At 44.9% G+C, this 25406-nt stretch overlaps 1 protein-coding gene across 1 annotated transcript in view; it reads left to right on the forward strand.

The window, feature by feature from the left end:
- Positions 1 to 23515, forward strand: part of LOC146839321 (uncharacterized) — a 55984-nt gene extending 32469 nt beyond the window's left edge. The window contains exon 3 of the mRNA XM_085650773.1: positions 23054 to 23515. Coding sequence (XP_085506899.1) covers positions 23054 to 23515 — 462 coding nt within the window. The remainder of the gene's footprint in view (positions 1 to 23053) is intronic.
- Positions 23516 to 25406: the final 1891 nt, after the last annotated feature.

The following is a 25406-nucleotide window of genomic DNA, read 5'->3' on the forward strand; positions in this document are numbered from 1 at the left end:
GCTGAAGCCCCCGCCAGACGCCGAGCCGTTGCATCGCCAGAGGTAGATTTCCAGACTTCCCTGAGGCTACCCTGAGTCCACAGCAAAGCTGAGGCCCGTGGCCATTGTGGGTGACGTGGAACCGTGACCCCTGGACACCGTAATCTTTTGCAGCACCATCCACTTCCTGGTTTTCCTTGAAGTTGTGCTTTGGGCTACGAGTAGCCCCAGTCTTGAGCATCTCCTGCACCGAAGATTTCAGGCCTCCACTCCAAGAGTGAACCGTGGGCCAGTTTCCAGTGCAACTGCTCGAGGCTCCTTCATGATCGCTAGCCTGTTGGCTAGTAGGTCCCCATGAAGGCAACTCCTCTTCTGATTGGGCTTTCCTGGTTGCTCAAGACTTGTCCCAACTTACCCTTGCTGGGTGAGTCCCCCAGACCTTGCTGGTCTGCACCGCCGTCCTTTCTCTGATTCCAAGTGACTTGCCATTGCCAAGGCTTGTTGGGTCCAATCTGGTCGCTGACACTGCAGCACTCGACAGACTTGTGGTACAGCTCGAATCCAGGTCCTGGTCATCAACAATGCCTCCTGGACCTCGTAGCTGAAGAGTCAAGACACCTGTCAACTCACCTGAAGCACCTGATATCTGTGGTCATTGGTCAATCGTGTCCTTGGTCACTGGTAAGTGACCCAGACTCTGTCCCCTCTGCTCTCAGGTTCCTTCCATCCTAGATCCAGGCTTGGATCACTTTGGACACTTCTCCTCTTCACGGCAGCAGCACTTCTTCGCCAGCTTCCATTGAAATCGACGGCGCGACCCGACACCAAAAGACACCTATGCACCCGGCTTCCCTGGGTGAGGTAACACAAGTACTCTGGTGCTCCCGTGGGTGCTAGCCCTAGAACTTCCTAAGTCCAAAAGGGTTTGGTCCTGACTCATTTCTAAGTGTCCCTAATCTTTAAATTTCCAACCGCGACATTGCTCATAGAAGCTAACGGGAACCAGCGGCTGTGTTCACACACTGCACACAGCCCCCGTGGGTCCCCTGTGTCACTACCTTGCGTGGTTCCTTGGGGTCCCAGCGATTCTACAGGCTCTAGGCCTTGTGTCTAGTTCAGTCGTGGTTCTTATACCACTTTATTGATATATGGTTTGGTACGCCCCTATTTGTGCTATTACTGTTGATTGCTAACTTGTAAATTAAGTACTTCAAACTCCAGTCTCATAAAGAGACTGGAGGGGTGTGTTTTATCTTAAATAAATATATTTTAAATATATACCTGGTGTGGTTCTCCTTTCATTTGTCATTCAAGAGATTATAGACTGGTAAAACAATTTTACATACCTTCAAGACTTAGCCTGAAGGCTGCTCTCCATAGCTACCACTAGGATAGCTTTCAATAAAGGTTGTCTTTAACCTATTCACCATAAGGGGTTGTTTGGACTGATACAGGGTGCGCACTATAATTAGTGGACAGCATATATCAGGTCAACTTCTCACATTGGAGTGCATCGTGTGGAATTCCAGCTTGCTATTGTTTTACCAGACAATCTCAATTGAATTGATCAACTGAAAACCACTTAAGGTACCTTATGTACATATAATATCAAGTTTAGTATACAGTCAGTTCTACTGAACTTAGAGTTGTGTGTTAAGGGATAGCATACTTTTTCTACAACTCGAGAGTTTAGTAGGCCACACTAGTGTAGGTAGTGCAATACACCACACCCCATTAGTTATGTCTAATCAGCCAGGAACCAGTGAGTCCCTGCCAGAAGCCAGTGAGCTTCTCCCCTATAGATATGAGGATCTCAATGTTGCACAGCTTAGGGCCTTATGTTCCATTAGGAAGCTGAAGACAGACAAAAGCCCAACCACCCAGCATCTCATAAAGATACTCAAGCTGGATGATCTCCCAGGGCCTAGTGGGCTTGGGGGGTAGGCAGACTGGGTGGGGCAGCAGCTGAGGGTAGGCCTAGGGGTGGCTCTCCCCTGACACCACCTCTAATGCTGACCAGACTGATGACAATGATCAGGATCTGGTGAACCCAGCTCCTGACACTAAAATTGAACCTCTTTCTGATACCCCTCCTCTAATACTGCTCCCTGACATTCTCTCTGATACCCCCTCTACTTAATATCTCCCAGTTTCTATCACTGACATACTTCCCAGGCACTTTGCCCCAAGACTCTCCTGGATACTCTCCCTGAAATTCCCTTTGATGCTTGTCTAATACTCCCCCTGATACTCTTCCTGGTTTCTTGCCTCTGATACTACCTTGATACTTTCCCTGATGCATCCCTTGGACCTTCCCCTGTTACACCCCAAACACTCCCCCGTTGCCCCTCATGACACTTCCCCTAGGGCCAAACGCAACATCTCCTCCCCTCTCTCTGATACTTACATGACACTCCTCCGATACACTCCCTGAGGCTCAAGCAGATACTCCCCCAACACTCTCCCCAGTGCTCTGCCTCAGACACTGCCAATACCTCCTCTGGTACTTTCCTTTATACATCACCCTATGACCACAGGTAGGACACGATCTGAACGAAGACTAAGAAGTGTTGAAAAGGAAAAAAGCAAGATAACAGGCCTTTTCCATCTATGCCGCCTAGGGTGACCAACCGTCCGTAAATTTCATGGATCGTCCGTAATTTGTCCGTTGTCCATGAGGATCCCTTTTACAGACACTCTTTGTCTGTAATTATGGCCATTACAGAGAGCAGCTCTGCTCCCCTGCAAGATGCCTCAGCCCCCAGATGGGGCCGCCTTCCACTCCTCCTAGAGCACAAGAGCAGCTCCACCCGCCCATTGTCATTCTGTATGCCAGCTGATTGCTACATACAGAATTAAAATTTGGCAGTCTGGGCTGTTAAAGCATGTGGTGGCCCCCTCCTGCCTCAGTGTACAGCAGGGCCCATGCTACAACGTCAGAAAACAGTTTACATGAAGAAGCCTGTGAAACAAGTTAAAAAGAACAGGTAATAATTCTTTCACTTTCACATCATTTTAGAACTGGCCTATTTTTAAATATTATATTCAACAAAGCCATGGTTGCTGCTTTTTTATTTTAAGCAACTAACGTCCATTGACAAAGCCAATACTCCTTGCTTGTTGTTGGTGTAATGATATTTGCCGTATTATATATCTTGATGCAATGACAGAAACAACATAATACCAGTCGGCCAGAACACTATGCTAAGCACAGAATTTTAGCCTAGGTGTTTTAAGCCACGCCCTTAATTACATCGAACACAACCCTTTGAAGAGACCCCCAGCTTTAGTACCCCACTGAAAGCCCTGGAAACAACACCATGTCACAGTCGCCTCACATCCTGGCACTGTGCATCATGCATGACTCATGACTCCTAAGTCTATATTATGTGTGTGTGACGTAACGCACTCCGACACCCTGCCGTTCATACTTGGGATGAGTAACACTATAAAAGAAATTAAATACACCTGAGAGATGGTCTATGTGAAGATGAGGGTCACCATTAGAGGGTGGTAGCAAGGCCGGACTGGCCGGACCGGGGATTGGGTGTTCCCTAGAAGGTTGGAAAGGGGGGGTCGGTTTTGTTACTGGAGGCCGGCACTGCAAAGTTCCTTGTATATCCAGTAGTTTTCAATCAACAATAAAAGCGACCTCACTTATATTCAGGCGTGGTTCACCGTTGTCCGGGGACTAATGTACCTGCTGGAGCGAGATGCCAGTTTAGAATCATCTAAGGTAGAAAGCTGCGGGTATACTGAAAAACTGTGGTGCACGATTGTCTCAACCTAATATAAGCTTATTTTGACTTTTACTTAAGTGGTTGTCTATTTACTTACTTATATATGATTGCACAACCTCCTCTTTACTTTTGTCCTGAAGTTTTGTCCTGAATTTTGACCACCTGTCCTGAATTTTTGTCCTGGAATTTGACCCTTTGTCCTGAATTTTTACATTCATCATCCTGAATTTGCACCCATGCCAGTTGGTCACCCTAATGCCACCCGGATCTGGAACAGCCCCATATCCATCAAGATTTTGTCACTGCTGCTCCAATTTAGGAAAGAGTTGAAGAGTCATCTCTTTAAAGAACACTACATCGCAGCGCAGTAACTGTGCAACTCAGCTTTGCCTTCTATTAATCGCAAACTTTTTGCTTGCCTTTGACCACCGGCAGCACTCTGCAACCTTTTGGATGGGTTTGCGCTATAGAATGCACCCAGATGTTTAACATCTTTATTGTTGCAGGAGTTAATCATTGAGTTCAAACTCATCAATGAAATCCGACATCAGGATATTCTAACTATAGGCAGTGGGTGAGGCTTTCCTTCCTGCCGGGTAGAGTGACTGTGAGTTCAAAGTTCAAGTGCCCAACCAGGGCCTCACTGTCATGTCAATCTTAGACCCAACAATAGATTGTTCCAGAGCACGGGGCTAGAGTGGAAAAGGCCTTTCCTCTAAAAGATGGTCTTTTACATGGAGGTTTCTGCAAGAATTGCATCAAAGAAGATCGCAGAGGGCGAGGGGGCTGGGGGTGCAACCTAACTTTCTTTTTAAAAACACTGGGATATCGCCTTGGATGCATTTGTGAATATTTGTCCTTGTATTTTAGGCTTGTTGTCTGGATTAACCCCAAGATGTTCACCCTAGACTTGGAAAATGATGAAAGAGTGTGGTACTGAAAATTCTGGACCCGTGTTATAAACATCGTCGCATCATGACGATTTTGGTATCAGCAGACCGAGAATGATTAGAATACTATGCACAAGTATTTTCGTCATATTCGGGTGACAAAATCACCCTTTAATCAGAGTTTCCGTCCTGAAACCTCGGGTTCCATTTGAACGGCAGCCATTTTGTGATTGCCCTCACATAGGCCAATGACTAGGCCAAAAACGAGTCTGAAGGACACATGCACCTTTGCTGACTCCTCTGTGACCTGGGCAAGCTGATCCCACTGCCTGAAGCCAAACCTGTTCGGCCAGTTCCTTTCCCAGTGGCCGAATGAGATTAGTATCAAGGCACAACATATCATAAAACCTTTTCATCACACACAAACCATGCCTAATCTTACACACACCTGCCCCTGTTTCTTACTTTATGACTTGCTTTACGAGGAGGAGGTGCCCGTTTTAATTGGGGGCCCGTCGATATCTGATGAAAGTACTAAGCCTCGCCGGGTAATTGATTGAGGGCTGGACAAACTAAAAAATGGGCTTGTCATCATGACTCTGCTTTTTCTTTGTAGTGAAAATATGTGAATGGTCAACTGTAAAATAAGGAATGTTTGCCTAAAGCATAATATTTTGTATAAAAAGAGAAGGCTGGCTTTGTAAGGTTTAGCAGTCTCCTGAGAATATACACCGTGTTGTACTTCTAAGATACCTGTTACTGGTTGCAGCCAAAAAATACGATCTTTGACTTCACCAAGAAGACTCTGTGTTTCTGTAGTCTGAAACAGGAAGAACTCGAAGTCTTAGGGTGTGTTCCCTGGCACCGCTGGGTTCTGAAAAACCCAGTACTTCAGTTGGCGCCCAACTTAGGGCGATTTCAGCGGTACCGGTCCAAGCAAGAGGTTCGTGAGGAGCTTCGTGTGAAAATTCTGGAGGAAGGCCGCCACTTCATCGACCCCTGCATGTCGACGTGGTCCGAAAGTCTTTGCTGCGAGGTTCCCCGCTTCCCGACGGCTACGAAGGACTGCTGCCCTGACTATCGCCCTGTTTTGGACCCTTGATGATTGGTAGAGCGAAACGATAGATGAGTCCTCTGGTGACGTCATCGATACCTCAGTTAAGTATAAGTGGAGCGTCTCCCAGTCCTTAGTTTGGTTCTTAGTTTGGTATCCCCTTGGGATCTTTGATTTGGAACTTGCAAGTACCAAAGCCGAGGGACTCGTGTATTCACGAGACTATCGTATTCGATAATCCTTTGAAGTTTGAAGCTAGACTAGAGAGCGAAGATGCCTAGTCTTAGCAGACTTGGAAATTTGTTTTGTCTTGGTTGTAATAGGGATTCCCGGTTGGAGGACTCGTGTCCGGTTCCTCCGATTGGAACTCCAACCTATGAACTATATGTGAAACATGGCGTAGGCCCCATCACATATAATGAAGTATGGATCCGATACACCAGGAAAGATGGTGCTTTAAAATGGCCCCAATATGGTAGTTTTGACACAGAGATTCTGGATAATCTGGAGGTTAAACTTTTTAAGAAGAAAGCCCGGCCGGCGATGTTTGACTCTTTCCGCCTATGGCGTAAGGAAGCCAAACAGAAGGAAATTAAATTAGCAAAGAGAAATAAGAGAGAAAAGGGTATCTCGGTAATGCAAGCTGCTATGCAGTTTAAAGATAATGAAGAAGAACAGATGAGTGAGCAGTTGCACAGGCAATGTAAAATAGTGATCGATAAATGTTATCCAGTTTTGCCGCTTCTTCAGCAAGATGCAGCAAAAGAAATTGAGAAAGATCCTTTAATGTCACACTTGTTGAGTTCACCACCCCCTTATGCACAGAGTGCTACAGCACCTCCGCAACCTTTAGTTGTGCAACCCCCAAATATTGTGCCTCAGGTTCTTCCACAGCCGCCAGCTCCTCTTCAGTTGGCTCCTACTCCTATGGCGCAGCCCCCTCAAGGGCCGCCGACTTCACTACCTGCTTCATCTGTACTTCCTACGACTTTGTCTACTACATCGACTGCCTCTTCTGGTGTTCTTCCTGATACTGCCTCTGCGTCTGCATCTGCGTCTGCCTTGCCTCCCTCTGTTTTTCCTCCTGTTCTCTTGTCAACTTCTCCTTCTATCCGACAGAGAATGACTGATACTGTTGCTAGCATTATATTTCCCCTCTTCGGGTCAGCTGGTGTGACCCCTAATTCGGAACGTAAGCAGTCGCGTAGTCAACTGCCTGATTCTCTCTCGAGAGAGAAGCGTTTGACCATATGGCGCATAAATGGGTTACTTTCCCTTTTAAATATGATGTAGAGTCTGTTATGGATGTCTTCCGTCAATGGGAAGCACCAAAACAAAGATACGTTTTTGAGAAAATGTGTGCTTTCCTTTGTGAGGAATTGGAAGATAATGAGTTAGAAACAAATCCGCCTGAGTTGTGCCGTGTACGGTTTGAGTTTTCAAAGGGCACGATTGTGGGTTCCAATGTTGAGAAAGCAGTTGCGACGTTGTTGTCCTTTAGGAATAAAGATCTTTCCCAGTCACTGTTTGAACATGACTCCTCAGTTAGGAAGAAAGTGCGACAGTACCCAATGAGAGAAGTCCCTCCGGTATGGAAGGACGCCGTTGCGGCTGATGCCGTTAATAACATTGTTGCTGCTCCAGCTCATTTTCAGCGTGTTTGGGTACATGTTCCTTGGAAGCGAGCGGAAGTTTTAGCCCTTAAGCAGACTTTGCCTGACCCCTGTAAAAACCCTGCAGGGTATTATAAGGAATTATCACAGACTGCAGACTCATGCATTATGAATTTAGCCGACATAGACATGTTATTTGGGAATGTTGTTCCACAACCTTTGTGGGGATTGATTCGCCATACAGATCATGCGCAAGAGTTAGGTGACACATGGGCTAATATTAGTACTGCAAATGATAGACAAGTTGGTGGTGCCAAGCCTGAGCCTTTGGTAGCAGAACTTCCTGCTAGGATCATTACTTACATGAAGACTTTAATGCCTGCGATGCGTGTGAATTGGGATAAATTGTCTGCGTGTAAGCAGAAGAAAGATGAAACAGTGTCTGATTTCTTCACTAGGTTTGAAGAAACGTTTATCGACCACAGTGGTCAAGATATGAGTACAGAAGGTGGTCAACGGTTGTTCGTTGACAAGTTTGTGCGCAATTTGCTTCCCGAGCTGTGTAAGAAATTGAAAGATTCAGAGAGTTCTTGAGCCGTTTCCTCTTCAGCACAAATATTGGCTACTGCACAGTACTACGAAAATAGGGATAAAGATGAGAAGGATAGAGCAGAAAAGAAAACTAAAGAATTGAAGACGAAGGTTCTTTTACAACAGGCGTATCCGCCACGTGGTGGTCAGAGTAACTATCAGCAGCCTCAACAGTTTCAGAGAAACTCGCAAAGGTTCGAGTTCTCTCAACCACGTGTTCCTGTAGGTCCCAATCAGTGTTCATATTGTAAAGAAGAGGGTCATTTCAAGTATAGTTGTCCTATTTTGTTACAGCGTGCGAATGGTGCTTCTGGCGCAAGAGGTCGAGGTGTTCAACAAGCTCCTAGAGGTAGAGGACGTGGAGGTTTACCCCAGAACGCGCGTTCCCTTCCGTCTCAGAATTCAATGAATAGTTTTGACCAGCAAAATCACGCGTCTGGTAGGACGTCTCAGTACTATGCTGATGACTACTATACAGAAGATGAGAATATCGAAGGTAATGATTGCTAGGACAGCCATAGACAAAGAGAGAGAGTTGTTTCAGTTCCAGTAGATCAGAGTGGACCTTATGTTAAGGTGATTACATCAGGTGTGTCAGAGCCTTTTCTGTTGGATACTGGTGCTACAAAGAGTTCTATTATGCACTCGAAACTCCCTGGCGCACCTTTGTCTGGCGAGATGAATGTTTCAGTAGGTTTTTCTGGCGCCCCAGTTAGGAACCCGATTTCTAGTCCTATGTCCCTTTCTGTTGGACCTTGTGAAATGGAAGCACCCCTTATTCTGACGACAGGTTGTGGTGAAAACTTGTTAGGATTGGATTTGTTGAAAAGATTGTATGCGACATTATATTGTTCTCCTTCGGGAGTACAACTTACACTGGGTAAGAAAGTGATCTCTCCAATGTATTTGTCGAAGGATAAACTTCCGACAGAATTGTCGTTTCTTCCTGATATTCTTTGGACTACTGGTCCTAATGATGTGGGTCTTTTGGAAATACCGCCATATGTTGTGACATTGACAGCCAATGTTAAATTGCCACGCATTCCCCAATACAAGATCTCTAGTGAAGGTGAAAAGGCGTTGCTAGCGATCATTTATGATTTGATTGAAAACGATGTAATTGAAGAGACAAGAGGCAACGTTTGTAATAGTCCTGTTCTGCCTGTTTTGAAACGTACTGACCCTTCTCAGCCACCTGTTTACAGGTTCGTGATTGATCTTAGAGAGGTCAATAAAATAGTTGTGCCACAGTTTCCAGTTGTTCCTGATATCACTGCCCTATTGACTATGATTCCAGCTTCCGCCACCTGGTTCTCGCTGATTGACTTAAAGAATGCTTTCTTCAGCATCCCGATTGCCGAGGAGAGCAGGGATATTTTTGGCTTCAGTTTAGGAGGCCGAAGCTTCCGCTTCAAACGCGCTCCTCAAGGCTACTGTGAAAGTCCATCAATATATAGTCAGGCTTTAAAAACACAACTTGATGCAATTGTTTTACCTGATGGCGCTACCCTTATTTAGTACGTCGATGACTTGCTAATTGCTGCATATACTGAAAAGATTTGTAAAGAAGCAACCTTGTCGTTATTGCGTCATTTGTCTGATTTAAATCACAAAGTGTCACTTTCAAAACTGCAATATTGTCGACAAGAAGTGACCTACTTAGGTCATCTCTTATCGAAGGAGGGAAGGAAACTGACCCCAGAAAGAATTCAGGCAATTGCAAAATTGAGTGTGCCAAGGACACAGAGAGAAGTACGTGCTTTCTTGGGCATTACATCATACTGCAGACAGTGGATACCGAATTTTTCTTTGCTGGCCAAACCTTTGGTAGCTTTGACCTGTAAAGATACACCGAATCCCGTTCCATGGTCTGAAGATTGTCAGAAAAGTTTTTCCGAATTGCGTAATGCATTGTGTTCGGCTCCTGTGTTGGGTACCCCCGACTACAGTAAGCCCTTTACACTGTATGTCCATGAGAAAGAGGGTTGTGCATTGTCAGTACTGACACAGTCTTTTGGAGACAAGCAGCGTCCATGCGCGTATTTTTCGTCGACTTTGGATCCGGTAGCTAAAGCATTGCCGAGTTGCTTGAGAGCCACAACAGCAGCAGCTGTTTCTATTCGACAGTCTGCTGGTTTAGTAATGAATAATATGTTGATAGTGATGGTTCCACATGCAGTGGACACGTTGTTAAACAGGACCAAGACACAGCACTTAACTAGTGCTAGATTGTCAGGTTACGAGTTGACACTGTTAGCGAGTCATGTGCACATAAAGAGGTGCAATACGTTGAATTCAGCCACGTTATTGCCAATTTCAGTAGAGACAGATGATGTTGAACAGCATGATTGTTTTCTCAGGACAGAAGAAGAAACGAAAGGGAGAGTAGATCTTAAAGATACTCCTCTTGTAAAGTGTGATGGTACCTTATGGGTGGATGGTTCAGGCTTCAAGCTTCCGAATGGTGATACGACTGCAGCATATGCTATCACGACTTTGCATACGGTTGTTGAAGCTGCACGTATACCACATAATTCAGCTCAAGCAGCAGAATTGATTGCACTTACGAGAGCGTGTGTGTTATCGAAAGGAATGAAAGTGACCATATATACCGACAGCCAGTATGCGTTTGGTGTGGCTCATAGTTTTGGACGATTGTAGAAAGAACGTGGGTTCCTGACTTCGTATGGAGCTAAGATTCAGCATGGTCAGTTGGAGAATGAGCTTCTTGAGTCACTGACCTTGCCACTACAAGTTGCAATTGTGAAATGCAGTGGTGCACACAAGAAGGTTACTGATGATGTTGGTCGTGGCAATGCATTTGCTGACGAAATTGCAAAAGAAACAGCAAAAGATGTGATGAATCGAATGTATGTTGCAGGCCCTGCAAGATGGGTTGGTGACGTTGGAATGTGTGAAGATACGATAGAGAGTGTGAAGTCCCTTCAAGCTGAAGCTTAAGAGAAAGAATTGAGTGTGTGGAGAGAAAGTACGGGTAAATTGGATGAAAATGGTTGTTGGGTTGACTTGTCAGAACATCAGCGATGGTTGTTACCCGATGCGTATGTGCTTGCAGTGGTGACAATGGATCATGGAATGTCCCATATCAGTGTGAAATGGATTTGTAAGTTGTTGGCTCCAGTATGGCAAAATGCTGGAATTCCTAAATGAGCAGAGAATGTGGTCATGAATTGCATGGTGTGTCTGAAATACAATCCTGGTAGGGGAACCCCAACTCCAGCTGGTCCTTTTGCGCCTTGTGGTAAATAATTTAATTACCGGAACTGAATTTGATACGGAATCTAGAAAACATAGCTCAGTAAAATAAGAGGCAGAATCCGTGGTATAAGAGGTTTCAGAATGGGCTTTATTCCAAATGGACGACTCGAGTCGTGGCCTCCATGTTCCGTCACCACGGGGGTTCAGGAAGTGAAGTACAATGCTTTATTGACAAGAAATTGCTTTTATAGAACATACATTACAATGAAACAAATGCAGGAGGCGTAACAATTGATAAGGAAGATAACATCTTACATGCGTAATGAAAAGAGGCGTAATGGGGAGTAACAAAGAAACGTTATTGGTTATGATGTCACATATAGGTGGATCTATAAGATAATTTCGCAATGTCATCAAAAATACTTGGCAGAGATGCGCGCGCAGCAGCATGACGTGTAATTGACGTGTAACTAGGGGGTGAAGGGGACTTGACATTTAGCTCTACATGTGGAGACAAGAAGTCTGGGGGGTCAAGTCAACCTAATCCCAAATCATATCTAACATCCTATGTTTAAAGAACTATGTTATCCAAAAAGGAAGGACTCTTGGACAAAATCTATTCTATACTGACTGTGTGTGCGTGCACAAGCGTCTAAGTGTCTACATGAGATGCAAGGGGCAGAAACCTTTCCATGGTAACAGGGCTATGAATTACTTGCATGAAGACAGAGAGGCTAGGCCCTTTGCTCAGTAGCTGAAGGAAATGTTTACCTAAACTACTAGACAGGAATGCATCGGCTGAGGAGCGAAGCAGATAACTCGAAGGTGAAATACAGTTTTTGGCAGGCAGGCAAACCGGCCGAGGCAGGCACCGTTAGCCGCACAGGGAGTAGGACAAAGTTCATGGATACAGATGCGAGCTCAAGCTGAAGCTGTCAGAGGCAGAGAGCAGGGAAAGGCTTGATGGCAGAATCAGGGCCTACTCGCCTGAACTGCAAAAATGGAGTAACTGAGCCATATAAAGTCGGTGGCCTTTCGTACTTAGGAATCGAATATCCAGCCCATTCATGGCGGATCTGAAGGAGGACATGTTGACGGTGGACGCACATGTGTTTGCGTCTTCATAACTGGAACTGGAGGGAACATACATGTACTTGTAACATGCACATAGAACCGTTGGGGTCCAAGATAGGGGACATAACTGATCATAAAAATCCATATTTCCACATTCCCTCCTTGTCCCCTACTTGCCCATCAAGAGATATCAATCTTCATTAATCCATCGATCTGTTCATTGAGCATCATTTGTTCTTCTTTCTTCTTCCGGGATCTTGAGTGAAAACCTTGATGTGGAATACACGATGTGGCACACAGGCCGCAAATCGCTGGTCCACATTGCAGGCATAAGCAGCAACTGAATAATATAAGAAGGCCAATACCTAGGAAGGATAGAACTCTCCATCCCCAGGCTGATATCACGCTCCAAAACCACCCGGACCAAGTCCAAGTGCCTGGATTCTGGTGTATCTGGCTCACAATCTTATGAAGGCGAGTTATAGCTTTATATACAGATGGCGAATTTTCTGGTATGAGTACGCAGCAGCTTGATCCGATGACCCTACAAGCTCCGCCCCTATCGGCCAAGATGACGTCAAGGACAAGACGATTTTGAAGAACAACAATCCTCATCGCAGACTGCTCCTCTGTCAAGTTGCCTAGGGCGGCAATAGTTTCATTCACTACAGCTTCAAGAGTCCTAGTTAATCTACGTATCAGCTTACTATTGGTAACTGTACCTATATAGGGAAAGAGGCCTTTATTGAAATCTACATACTTTTCCCATGCCGTCTCGGTGTAATCGACAATTGGGAGATCTCTCCGTTCTCTATTGTGTACTAAATGAATATTTCTGTGGTAATCAGGAGGTGCTAGGAAAACAGGTGGCAAAAGGAATGCAATGTAACAGGTACCATCCCAATCTAGAGGCAGACGCATATATGCAGTCTGACCACATATGAAGTGGGAATGGCGAGAAGCTCTAAATGAGGATTTGCCTTGATCACTGAATTCTACTACAGTAGTGCATTTACTATGGCCCATATGTATGGAACCATTCTTTCTTACACACAATTCACCCTTAGCTGGGAATACTGACATGGCGGGCAAAACTGGTGCAACTTCGGATTCGACATTCAGAATCATGAGATTAAGTGTAAAATTACCTAATCCATATACTTCATTTTCTAGATCAGTTCCTGTTCTTTTGGGGCGACCCTCCTTGTCAGGGTAGCAGACTTTGAGTAAAACTAGGTTCAGGTTTCCCCATACCCAATTGTCTTGATAAACTGCTGTGTTTGAATCTATGGAATTGATTAAACTAAACCAGGCTCCACAAGAGCCATTGTGTGTAAACGGATATGGAAAGAGGGGCAGAACTCCCTTATAATTCTGATAGGGAGGGAGTCGGCCACACACCCAACAATTGGTAGCATTACTAGTCTGATGGGAGTGATGTAACATACTAATGAAAGTGTTATTGCGCAGCGCAAATCTATAGGACAACTCATGCGGGGGTAGGTCACTAAAAGAATGTTCAGCAGTAACATTGAAAACATGTTTAGAAATAGGATAATATATATGCAACAATATACTTGCAGTGATTATTATAAGACTCAAGAAAAACAAAATTAATAACGTCACTATACAGTGGCTACGCAGTGATTTACAATACGCATGTCGTTTCAACATTTTTCGGGTTTTTCCTCGATTCAGCTCTAAGGGATACATGTCAGAGACAAATTCAACCGCTTCACCTTGGAGAGGACTTAAACAATCAAATTGTCCGACTGCTTAGACCTAAGTTTCAATTTGTATAGTTCCTGGCTACTGGCCTCAACCAAGGGTAGCTTTGAGTCAATGGGTGAAGATACACGAGGTGTGCTATTTACATCCGAAGGAAGTCCATGAAATTTCTTGATATGACTTGAATGCACCCATCCTTTTCTGCCCTCGATCTTCACGGCTGTCCTTGTAGTGAGCAGGACCAATTGGGGCGACTTTCACCTGGGCTCCAGCTGAGTCTTTCGGTCAAAGTTCCTCACTAAAACGAGATCCCCCGGAACTACGTCATGGGGTTTCACCTCAGTGTTGTCAGGAAAGGCTGCAGCTACCTGTGAACGACAAGATTGTAGTGCAGACATCAAGGAAGCCAGGTAATCTGTCAGCATATTACAGTCAACATCAGTTATTTTACGGGGTATAGGCGTCCCCCACATATTCGGTGGTCTTCCAAAGATCACCTCATAAGGGGATAGCCCTGTTCGAGAGTGTGCTACCATTCTCATGTAAAAGAGTGCAACTGGTAAGGCTACTACCCAGTCAACACCTTTCTCTCTACATATTTTGGATAATCTGATTTTCACAGTTTGATTATGTCGTTCCACGAGACCTGCTGCCTCGGGGTGTCGGACACAATGGAATTTCAACTGATATCCTAGCAAGAGTGAAACATGTTTCATTAGTTCGGACGAGAACGGCTGGCCGTTATCTGAATAGACAACACGTGGTAAACCGTACCGTGGGAAGAATTCTCGAACTAGCTGCTTGGCAGTAGTCGGGGCAGTGTAATCTGATACTGGGTACGCTTCGGTCCAACGGGAAAGAGCACAAACAACTACGAGAACATATTTGAATCCTCGACATCGTTCCATCTGGATATAATCCATCTGGAGGACTTCAAAAGGGTGATCAGGAGGCTGAAATCCACCCTGCTCTACGGGGATGCTTTTACCTGGGTTAAACTGACAACATATCATACAGGTACGGACTTTTTGCTTAGCTGCTGCTCGTAAATGTTTGTTGAACCAAATGTGTTGGATGCTGTCTAGCATAGCTTTCTCTCCTAGATGCGCCGGACTGTGAATTGTAGTTATGATAGCTTGGACCATAGAGTCAGGAAGAAACCATACAGATTTCTCCTTCGTCATCCATCCCTGGTCTGTTTGGATCCCTCCTAATTCAGTCCATTTCTTTATTTCGTCTGGTGTAGCATGTGTCTGTATGTCAATTACGTCAAGTGCGGGATCCTTAATCGTCATACAATGTGTTGGTATCGGAACTATTGTCTTTGTCATGTCGGATGTGCGAGTTTGAGCAGTCTGTTTAGCTGTTCTGTCAGCTAAATCATTGCCTTGGGAAATGATATCAGTAACTTTTGTATGCGCTTTGCATTTCATAATCGATATAGCAGTGGGCAGATGGATTGCGTCTAACAGAGCATGAATGAGGGACCCGTGCTGAATGTGGGTACCGTGAGAAGTTAAATAACCTCTCTCTCGCCACAGCACACCGAAGTCATGTACAACTCCGAATGCATAACGTGAATCAGTGTATATGTTAACTTTCTTATTTGTGGCTTGAATACAGGCTTGTGTCAGAGCAGTAAGCTCTGCTGCTTGGGCTGACAAGGTATTTATACAGTTTGTTTCAATGACTTCAGTATCTGTTGTGACTGCATACGCGGCCACTAAATCTCCTGTACTTGTTCTCATACATGATCCATCTACATACAACGTCAGGTCTGGATCTAACAATGGAACGTCTGTCAAATCTTGTCTGGGTTTCGTCGTTATTGTAATAACTTCAACACAATCATGAGCTAGTGGGTCTGTTCCGATTACAGGTAAAAGTGTAGCAGGATTCAACGTATTACAGCGTCTGATTTCTATATGTGGCTGAAACAATGTTAATTCGTACCCTGTAAGTCTTGCTATGGTCAAGTGTTGTGTTTGCGTTCGGTTCACAAGAACCTCTACTGCATGCGGTACTTGTACTGTCAACGGATGTCCTAACACTATGGCATCGCTTTGTCTGATTGCTAAAGCTGTTGCTGCCACTGATTTCAGGCACGCAGGCAAAGCCTGGGCTACGGGATCTAATGTACTAGAGAAATAAGCACATGGCTTGCGTGATCCTGCTTGTTCCTGAGTGAGTACTGACAAGGCAGTACCTTCACGTTCTGTAACAAAGAGTGTAAAATGTTTATGGTAACATGGTGTCGCTAAAACAGGTGCTTGACATAGAGCTTTCTTTAAGCTTTCAAAAGCTAGTGTGTGTTCCTGAGTCCAAGGGAGGACAGTCGATGTGGCCGCCTCCTGTGTTGTCAGCTGAATGAGTGGTTTTGCCAAAAATGCATATTGAGGGATCCACTGCCTACAGTATGAAGTGAGGCCTATAAAAGCCCGCACCTCCTTTTGTGTCTTTGGTATTGGCATGTTAGCAATTAACTGAATGCGGTCGGGTGTAAGCTGCCTTCCCTCCTTGGACAGCGAGTGTCCAAGATAAACAACTCGCTGGACACAGAATTGCAGCTTAGAAGGGGATACCTTGTGCCCCTTTTCGGCTAGAAATTGTAAAACCGTCAGTGATGCTTTTTCACATTCAGGTTCGCTTCGGGCGGTGATCAGCAGATCATCGACATATTGAAGCAGTGCAGTGCTAACTGGCATGTGTATACTGTCAAGTTCTCGTTTCAGTGCTTGGCTATAGATGCTGGGGCTTTCTGTAAATCCTTGAGGTGCGCGTGTGAATTTAAAACTTCGTCCATTTAAACTAAATCCGAACAAGTATTGGCTTTCCGGATCTATTGGGACGCTGAAAAAGGCATTCTTGAGATCAATTACTGTAAAGAACGTTGCTTGTGAATCAATGGCTGTCAGTAATGATGAGATATCGGGGACCACAGGAAATTGTGGCACAATGCATTTGTTTAATTCGCGCAGATCAATAACCAATCGATATACTGGCGGGGCCTTTGGATCAGTTCGTTTAAGAATCGGAATTATCGGGGAATTACATACATTGGAGTCAGTTTCTACAACCACTCCTTGGGCAATAAGCTCGTCAATGATTTTCAGTAAGGCCACTACAGCATCTGGTGGTAACTTGTATTGTCGCATTCGTGGTAGTACCACTCCTGCCTTTAATGTGACTCGATATGGTGTAATGTTCATGCAACCAACATCAGTAGGGCCTTGTGCCCATAAATGTGTGGGTAAAGTCTGCAGTCGGTGATCCATGTCTCTGGACACATAGTGCCCTTTGAAATCGCGTAAAAACAATCTTACTCCTTCCGGAGAACAACATATAATAGCCCCTAGAGCTTTCAATGTCTTTATACCTAACAAGTTTTCTGGACATGATTTAGTAAGCAATAAATTTGTAGTTCGTGTCAAAGGTCCAATCGTGAGTGGAAGAGGCTGTGATACTTCATTAACAATAGGTTTACCTGAAAAACCAAGGGAAATATTCTGTGTGCCTGAGAGGGGTGCCCCTGGAACTTCACTACGTTTTATTGTTGTTCGACTTGCCCCTGTATCAAGTAAAAATTTTCTATCTTGACCCAATAATTCACTGTGCACATAAGGCCCCTCCTGATCTACAGGGACCTCGATAAGGGGTAAGTCAACTTCCCTCTCTAGGCTGGTTCATGCATATCGTTGATACTCAGGATATTCATACTGTGCGGTCTGATACATTTGTCGTGTTGTGGTTTGTGTGGCAGCAACAGGCAGCGCTGGTGTAGCTGGCACAAACTGTATAGACTGTTGCGGAGCTGGCATGGACTGTTGCTGAGCTGGCATCGACTGTGCATGCTGCGGAGCTCCTTGTTCATTCTGATCCTGTCTAGGTGGTCGTGGTCTTTCTTTTGCAATACCTACGGCTATATTACGTTTCAGGACTGGACAATCGTGTACATAATGACCTAGTTGTTTACAGTAATTGCATGTTCCTTTTACAGGAACTGCTGAATCTCCGGAATGTGTCACACCCTTTTTGTGACCATCCGCTGGAACTGTCTGGGAAACTAGCATTTTCATTTTAGTGTCCTTCATACGTCTTTGTTCATGTTCTTGTTCCTCTCTGATTCTGTTGTGATGGTACTGTAACATTTGCAACATTTGTGATGGGGTGTTACCTTGCCAGGTACTCTCGAATTTCAATACTCTATTCTTCACTTGAGGCAAGGAATTTTCAACTAATTTTGTCACAAACAGATGTGGATATGACTCACTACTTGCTTTTATACCACTATTTATACCAAAACATTTCTCAAATCGGGCATAGAAATCACTGGTGTCTTCATCTTGTTTTTGCTTACAGGCTGAGATTGCACCCCAGTCTTCCTTTTTCGTAGTTAATAAACGTGGCAGTACCTGTACTAGTAAACCTGGTAGTGCTTTAACTTTATCCCCGAGCCCTGAACCTGCAGTTCGGCCCCTTTCTTCGGCTTCTAATGCTGTCCAGTCTATCTTTTGGTCTCCCACTTCCCACTCTTTTTCCTTAAGTTTTTCATAAATGCCAGCAGGCATTAACACCTTTAATATTGTCATAATGTCAGGATAGGTATACTCTCCCATGAGTAACATGTCTTTAATTTCTCGGTGGAAACCCGCTGGGTCTTTGTCATGACTGGGTACCACTTTCTTCATTTCTAACAATTCTATTTTAGTTATGGGCGTGTATACAAATACACGTTTAAACTGATTGTCCTCGCCTTTTATTGGGTGCACTTCTCGCAAGGGATTCTGTCTATCCATGTAATACGGCGTTCTTTCTTTGATGGGTAGTGAGACATGTTCCGGACATACAAAAAGAATGTACTGCTTTCTTGATTCTAGTATTTCTCTAATTAACTTAGTACCTGAACCTCTCCATCTATTCGTGAGTAGTTCAGTCAATATATCAGGTAAGGGACCAGGATCTGAATGTTGGTGCTTATATAAGATTAGAAGTTGTTGAATCATATAAATCCCAGCCAAACGCTGTTCATCTGGGCTGAGGTTCAAAAACGTGTGTGCTACTGTATCATCACCATATTTTCCGGGACTGTCAATCCAATGAACGGCTGACCTGGCTAATTCTTGTTCATCCATAGAATCAAGTAGGTGATAACCCCTTCGTTCTCGGAGTACTTTGTCAGCAGCTTGGAACGAATGTTCGGGGGACCTCATATTTATTATAGGTGTCGGATAAGTTCTGTTATTATCTGGACATATCGGATGTATCGGATCAGTAAAACATCTAGTATTATTACAGGATCTTCCTCTACCTACATAGGCTATGGTGTCCGACTGTCTTGCGGGAAATTCTGATTCTCCCCCCTCGTTTTGCTCAAACTCGTCTACCTCCAATCTCTCTTCATGTATTCGTTCTATTTCTTTCCTGATTTTTCGGCACATGGCTACTATACATCCTTGCTTATCATGTCTCCCGTCTGATATATTCTGGCTCCATCTCGTAAGGGTTTGCATTACTTCCGGGTTTACCCCCGGTCGGTCTTGATTTCTGATCACACAATTTACGAGAAAACGTAACAATTCCCCCTGTATCTCCACTTTCTGGTATTCCATAGCTCTGTTAATGCATTCAGGATCTCTCCCTGTTTGGACAAAATGATATATGTTATCCATATGCATAGTCATTCCTGGTAGCTTCCCTAAAAACACTGCAGCTCTTCTGATACGTAATGATGCCAGGACCATTTCGTCCTCTTTGCCGGGCACTGGGTCATATCTACAATCTACTAGAAGTTCCTTAAGCGTGCGGGGATTTATAAGTTTGGGCGTACGTGGATGTGCTGGTTCTTGAAAAGTAAGTTTACTTAGTCGGGGTGGTGTAGAATAAACGCTGGTAGCACCTCCGGTAGCCCCATCTGGGGTACTGGGCGCGAAAGGATTCGTTGAACGTGCTACAGCAACTACAGGTGTGGACACAGCTGTAGAATCGGCTGTGGGAACAGATGCGGAAACAGATGTGCTTGCCGAAGCTTGTGTCGGAGTTTGTTGTTGCACAGATACAGACACCTGATCTTGACGTTGAACCCCCCCAGCAGACGGTCTATGTGGTGCGGGGTTAGCATACTCGGGAGCTGCGTCATCTAAATATGAGGAAAGAAAAACATCTTCCGCGGTTCTGGGATGCCCTTTAGGATGTACCTTTATTGGAAACAATGGGGGTGGCAAGTCTTTTGGTATCTCCGCAGTAGCCTTAGGTAATCCTTCGGCCAGAAGGGGATACATACCTTTCATAAGGGCATTTCTTTGTCTATCGGCTTGTTCTGCTTTTACTCGTGTACCTTCTTCAATCAACAGATTTTCTCGGACTTTATTTGCACTTTCTTTACTTCTCTCTTCCTGTCTTAGTGCTTTTTCGGTACGTCTATGCGATTCTTTGCGCCATAACTCAACAGCGTCTTTCTGTGACTGTCTAGCTTTCCTTTTCCACAACTCTTCTTCTACTTTCATAATGCACTCTGCATCCCAGGTCCCAGCTGCGGGCCACCTCTGACCTTCTGGTAATTCTTTGGTGTAGTCCACCCATAAATCAAGAAATAATATGGCGTCTAAGCCATTATTGTGATACATGAAGTGCCCTGGAGTGTCCCTAGGAGGAATAGGAACAGCTTCTTCGAGTACCCCTTTTCTAGTTGTGATCTGTCTTAATTTCGAAAAGAGCGGCATATTGACAACTAATCTGATACTTAATCTTGAACACACTTAATACAAAAAGCACAACAATGAACAATCATTCATACCACAATATGCAGGACGTTTTAACACATTAAACATTTAACATTTAAATGAACAACAATGATGATCGTCTGCAAAACTAATCACCAAGCATAATTCTCGACAATAACTAGATACTTCGGAATACTTGATATACTGCTAAACAGTACATATACACTGCTGAAACAGTGCAGACCGGATTTGTGTACCCAAACCCGTCTTGACCGGCACAACCTATGTGCACGTCAGAACGCCTCCCCAGCAATGGTACTCACCGGGTAGCTCGGAACGGAAGGCCTCGGAACGGAACTGAACTGGACTCGACTCGAAAACTTCGGAAACTGCGGACATCGGACCCTCTGGACATCGGGACTTCGAAATCTGGTGGGCCTCTGTATACCTCGGATCTTGCTCTCTCAGCTAGGCTCTGGTCGGGATACTTCGCACTTCTCACCGCCTCGTCTGGGTTGATCGCAGCCTCAGTCGCCCCTGCTTGACCGGAGGGAGATACAGGAAATCCTGCTGGTACGCGTTATTGTCCGTCCAGCTGTGGCAGGAGACCGGGCCTGCAACGCACCACCGGCGCGTGAGATGAGAAAGTGTCCCTGTTCGGGCGCCAATAATGTGGTAAATAATTTAATTACCGGAACTGAATTTGATACGGAATCTAGAAAACATAGCTCAGTAAAATAAGAGGCAGAATCCGTGGTATAAGAGGTTTCAGAATGGGCTTTATTCCAAATGGACGACTCGAGTCGTGGCCTCCATGTTCCGTCACCACGGGGGTTCAGGAAGTGAAGTACAATGCTTTATTGACAAGAAATTGCTTTTATAGAACATACATTACAATGAAACAAATGCAGGAGGCGTAACAATTGATAAGGAAGATAACATCTTACATGCGTAATGAAAAGAGGCGTAATGGGGAGTAACAAAGAAACGTTATTGGTTATGATGTCACATATAGGTGGATCTATAAGATAATTTCGCAATGTCATCAAAAATACTTGGCAGAGATGCGCGCGCAGCAGCATGACGTGTAATTGACGTGTAACTAGGGGGTGAAGGGGACTTGACATTTAGCTCTACATGTGGAGACAAGAAGTCTGGGGGGTCAAGTCAACCTAATCCCAAATCATATCTAACATCCTATGTTTAAAGAACTATGTTATCCAAAAAGGAAGGACTCTTGGACAAAATCTATTCTATACTGACTGTGTGTGCGTGTACAAGCGTCTAAGTGTCTACATGAGATGCAAGGGGCAGAAACCTTTCCATGGTAACAGGGCTATGAATTACTTGCATGAAGACAGAGAGGCTAGGCCCTTTGCTCAGTAGCTGAAGGAAATGTTTACCTAAACTACTAGACAGGAATGCATCGGCTGAGGAGCGAAGCAGATAACTCGAAGGTGAAATACAGTTTTTGGCAGGCAGGCAAACCGGCCGAGGCAGGCACCGTTAGCCGCACAGGGAGTAGGACAAAGTTCATGGATACAGATGCGAGCTCAAGCTGAAGCTGTCAGAGGCAGAGAGCAGGGAAAGGCTTGATGGCAGAATCAGGGCCTACTCGCCTGAACTGCAAAAATGGAGTAACTGAGCCATATAAAGTCGGTGGCCTTTCGTACTTAGGAATCGAATATCCAGCCCATTCATGGCGGATCTGAAGGAGGACATGTTGACGGTGGACGCACATGTGTTTGCGTCTTCATAACTGAAACTGAAGGGAACATACATGTACTTGTAACATGCACATAGAACCGTTGGGGTCCAAGATAGGGGACATAACTGATCATAAAAATCCATATTTCCACAGCCTCCAACGTATCCGTTTGAGGTTTTGCAGCTAGATTTCATCCACATGGAAAAGTGCAACAATTTGAAATACGTACTCGTTGTTGTTTGTGCCTTTTCAAGATGGGTAGAAGCATATCCCTTAAAAGACAACACTGCCTTATCCACAGCTAAAGCCCTTGCAAATGAATTCTTCCCTAGGTTTGGAATGCCGAGAATGGTCTGGAGTGATAATGGGAGTGAATTTGTGGGTCGTGTGATGAAGAAAGTATGTGAAGGGCTAGGTATCCAGCAAAAATTTCACGCCGCAAATCACCCCCAATCAGCTGGACTAGTAGAGTGCTATAATGGCACGATAAAATTGAAGTTGGCAAAGATACAAGGGAGCTCTGGTCTTAAATGGCCTGACGCTCTGCCCTTAGCACTCCTATCAACAAGAATGACTGTGCATTCACGAGTGGGACTTAGTCCCTATGAAATTGTGTTCGGCCGCCCGGCCAACATATGGGGATTGCCAAGGCAGACAAAATTCAGTGAGATCCAACACCCTGTACTGCTTGATTATTTGTATGAATTGACGGCTAAATTGCGTGTTTTACACCAACAGGTTCACGATACTCTGCCTCAGGTTTCTGAAGCTCCAGGACATCTTATCGATCCTGGATCATGGGTGTTGGTCAAAAATTTCCAGCGGACAAGCAATGACCAGCCCCGCTGGACCGACCCCCATCTCGTCCTTCTCTCAACAAGATCAGCTGTTCGAGTGGAAGGGAAAAAGAACTGGATCCACGGCGTGCACTGCAAGAGGGTCCCTTTGCCTCTACCGTATGACCGGTGGGTCCAGGAGGGGATCGCTGACTCTGAGACTGAGACCGTGCCTCGTTTGCTGCCTTTTAGTGACGCACGTGTAAAAGGAACACTTTCTGAACAAGAAAGTGACAGTATTTTGCAAGAAGCTGTGCCACCGTCAATTCGATTGAACACTACAGAGCCTGAACTCTTGTTCCAGAACCAGACAGTACCTGGAAAAACCCGTTACAATTTGAGGCCGAGAACTATGGACAAATAAAAAAATTGCTTTTCTTTGCTATTTTTGAAAGTGCAGCTCTCTCATCTGAGAAACTTTCTTATTTTTGTTTTTTCGAACCGCCATCCGGGTTCAGCTGTAGAATACTATGCACAAGTATTTTCGTCATATTCGGGTGACGAAATCACCCTTTAATCAGAGTTTCCATCCTGAAACCTCGGGTTCCATTTGAACGGCAGCCATTTTGTGATTGCCCTCACATAGGCCAATGACTAGGCCAAAAACGAGTCTGAAGGACACATGCACCTTTGCTGACTCCTCTGTGACCTGGGCAAGCTGATCCCACTGCCTGAAGCCAAACCTGTTCGGCCAGTTCCTTTCCCAGTGGCCAAATGAGATTAGTATCAAGGCAAAACATATCATAAAACCTTTTCATCACACACAAACCATGCCTAATCTTACACACACCTGCCCCTGTTTCTTACTTTATGACTTGCTTTACGAGGAGGAGGTGCCCGTTTTTATTGGGGGCCCGTCGATATCTGATGAAAGTACTAAGCCTCGCCGGGTAATTGATAACCCCGGGCGTAGCACTACGCTTCGCCCACGTAGTGTACGTAGCGCTGCCTGCTTCGCACTTTCCGAAGTAGGCGAAGCAGGGCAGCGCTACGCACACGCCGAGGGCGAAGCGTAGCTGCTTGCCACCCGCCACCCACCTCCCGCCTGCCCTCCTTTTAATAATATAAGCAATGAAAAATAAATTAAAGTAAGTCGACTTACCCGTAAGCGCGGCTTCTCCGGGGCTCCCTCTTTCTGTTTCTAATTTCTTCTGGCAAATGCGCATGCGCGGACACCCGCGCATGCGCATTTCTCGCGAGAAATGCGCATGCGCGGGCGTCCGCGCATGCGCATTTGCCAGAAGAAATTAGAAACGAAGAAGAGGGAGCCCCGGAGACGCCGCGCTTACGGTAAGTCGCTTTACTTTAATTTATTTTATATTGCTGATATTATTTAAAAGAAGGGCGGGCGGGAGGTGGGTGGCACGTAGTGGGGCTACGCGAAGCGCGTAGTGTGCGTAGATTTGGGCACACTACGTGCTGCTTCACGTAGCCCCACTACGCCCACTACGCCCACCCTTAGTAATTGATTGAGGGCTGGACAAACTGAAATATGGGCTTGTCACCATGACTCTGCTTTTTCTTTGTAGTGAAAATATGTGAATGGTCAACTGTAAAATAAGGAATGTTTGCCTAAAGCATAATATTTTGTATAAAAAGAGAAGGCTGGCTTTGTAAGGTTGTGCAGTGTCCTGAGAATATACACCGTGTTGTACTTCTAGGATACCTGTTACTGGTTGCAGCCAATAAATACGATCTTTGACTTCACCAAGAAGACTCTGTGTTTCTGTAGTCTGAAACAGGAAGAACTCGAAGTCTTAGGGTGTGTTCCCTGGCACCGCTGGGTTCTGAAAAACCCAGTACTTCAAGAGGAGTTGACCTCTGGGTGTGGGTTTTAACAACAAGTAGGATCTCGGTCTTTTCAGATTTATAATTTTGGCATTTCAGATCTGTTCATATGAGAACCCTGATCATACACTTTTTGGGTGGTATAAGCAATGCAGTATTACCAGACACTAACCGTGATCACACACTCTTTGGGTGGTGTAAGAGATGGAGTACACATTCTCTGGGTAACATCAACCTCAGTTTAATATTTTTAGATCCAAAAGATAGAATCAGTGTCACCAGGGGCAGCAGGTAGATGTGAAAGGATGGGTCATTGTTGGACTCCAGTATTTATGAGGTAAGAATCAACATTGCCCTCTGGGACCACTCCTTTGAAGAAACGATTAATTCTAAGTTTGAGCAATACCAAGAATTCCACATGATCCAAGTCTTGATATCCCGGTGCTTGGAACAGTCAGGTTAATACC

Source organism: Triturus cristatus, chromosome 4_1 (assembly GCF_964204655.1).
Source record: "Triturus cristatus chromosome 4_1, aTriCri1.1, whole genome shotgun sequence".
Lineage (NCBI taxonomy): Eukaryota > Metazoa > Chordata > Amphibia > Caudata > Salamandridae > Triturus > Triturus cristatus.